At 67.4% G+C, this 1,729-nt stretch overlaps 2 protein-coding genes across 2 annotated transcripts in view; both read right to left on the minus strand.

Annotated features, from left to right (window-relative positions):
- Positions 1-1,411, minus strand: part of CLIC3 (chloride intracellular channel 3) — a 5,887-nt gene extending 4,476 nt beyond the window's left edge. The window contains exon 1 of the mRNA XM_009636280.1: positions 1,241-1,411. Coding sequence (XP_009634575.1) covers positions 1,241-1,411 — 171 coding nt within the window. The remainder of the gene's footprint in view (positions 1-1,240) is intronic.
- ABCA2 (ATP binding cassette subfamily A member 2) overlaps positions 1,024-1,729 on the minus strand; it is a 35,705-nt gene continuing 34,999 nt past the window's right edge. Inside the window, exon 50 of the mRNA XM_035891866.1 lies at positions 1,024-1,615. Coding sequence (XP_035747759.1) covers positions 1,580-1,615 — 36 coding nt within the window. The 3' untranslated portion in view covers positions 1,024-1,579. The remainder of the gene's footprint in view (positions 1,616-1,729) is intronic.

Here is a 1,729-nt window from a genome sequence, read left to right on the forward strand (position 1 = left end):
CAGGAGCCAGGTGGGGGCCTCCAACTGACCCCATGCCAGGGAGGCAGAAAGGGCAGTGGGGCACACACAGGTGGCTCGGCCCCGGCTGCTCCCTGGGACGGAGGGTGGGGGGCTGTGCACGGCTTCCCCGGGGGCTGCAAAAGCCTGGGGGCACGCAGGGGGTGGGTGGTTGGCATCAGCATCGCAGGCCCTGCCATCACCCCACTGCTGGGCATGGCTGCAGGCTGGGGCGGTGCTGCTGGGCTGCGGGTGCCAGGCATGGCCCCACGGGTGACAAAGGCAGCAGGACCCTCTACAGAAAGGAGGGGCACTGCTGGCCCAGGGGGTGCCTGGGCAAGGGGGTGCCTGCTGTTGGAGCCGGTGCTGCTGCCAGCCCTGGTGGCACTGCCAGACCCGCCACCTTGGTCCGTCCTCCCCTCCCCACCACCCCGGCCTCCACTGCCAGGTTGTGCTGGCGCCCAGCTGGGCTCGTAGCTCAAGGCCACCCCACTCCCAGATTCAAAAGCCATCCTGGGGTGCAACAACACCTCTCCCAGTACCACCAGTGACCCAACAATAAGAAACCAGTGCAGGTGGCTCCTGTACAGGGCCAGATGCTAAGCAATGAGTGCCAGGGCATGGGGAAAAAGGAGGGTGACACAGCAGAATGGTGGCACAGCGGCAGTGATGCCCCGTGGTGGGGGAAGCAGGCGGCGAGGGCAGGGGTGAGGGGCTCTGGCAGAAGGGATGTGGTTGGGGGCAGAGGGGAGAAACAGCTGGTGCCAGCGTGTGAAATACCCTGTGAAATACCCCTCTGCCCCGCCGCGTGCCCCTCTGCAGGGGTGCAGCTGCCGGCCCAGGGACGCTGCCGAGAGCCCAGCGCACGCGTGGCAAGGCTGGGCCGGGCCAGGGTGGCTGGACCCCTCAGCTGGCAGCGGTGTGCATGGGCAGGACACAGCAGCAGGGCTGTCTCAGGCAGGCTGGTGGTCGCCGGTGACATCCCATCAGTGACAGAAATCAATTGGGGGTGAAGCACCAGAGCTCCTGTCCCTGCGGCACCAGACCCCAAGCCCCCCACAGTGCCAAGGGTGAGCGCCAAGCAAGGGGTGATGGAAACAAGGCGAAAGCAGCTGTCCTTCCTCCGGCCCTGCCAGGCCAGGGACTGGGGTGAGGCCAGTGCTGGGGGAGTGGGGAGCGTCCCTGCAGCCAGGTGTCCCCAGAGGGGGTGAAACGTGGGTGTCCAACCAAAGGCACCGCTCACAGGCCTCATCCCCGCCACAGAGAGCGTGGGCCCGGCAGCACTGGTGCCCAGCTGCATCATTCCCTTCGCAGTCTCTGTGTTGGCACACTCTGGCTGGGTGAGCTGGCCGAGGACGGTGGCCCCCAGCACCACGCAGGGACACTGCCCCAGAGCTGAGGGGACAAGGGCCATCCAGCAGGCAGTGGCTCACAGGGTCCTTCCAGGCCGGTGCCGTACCCGCTGTGTCCTCCCTGGCATGTGCCTCCGGCCGCTGCAGCTCTGCTCAACGGGGCAAAGGGAGGAAGAGGCCAAAAGGGTTCGGTGGCTCCACAGCCAGGGGACGTGGCTGCCCCCAGGGTCTCAGCACAGTGTGTCGGTGTTGAACGAGAGCTGAGCCTGCGGGCACAGAGATGGGCAGGGCTCAGGGGCTGGGCTGGGCAGGGGCTGCCCACCCTGCCCAGGGCTGCTGGAGCCAGGATCCAGCCTGGGGGGGAGCAGCCACCCCTCCCA

This window comes from Egretta garzetta, unplaced genomic scaffold (genome assembly GCF_000687185.1).
Source record: "Egretta garzetta isolate BGI_Z169 unplaced genomic scaffold, ASM68718v1 scaffold143, whole genome shotgun sequence".
In the NCBI taxonomy this organism is placed as follows: domain Eukaryota; kingdom Metazoa; phylum Chordata; class Aves; order Pelecaniformes; family Ardeidae; genus Egretta; species Egretta garzetta.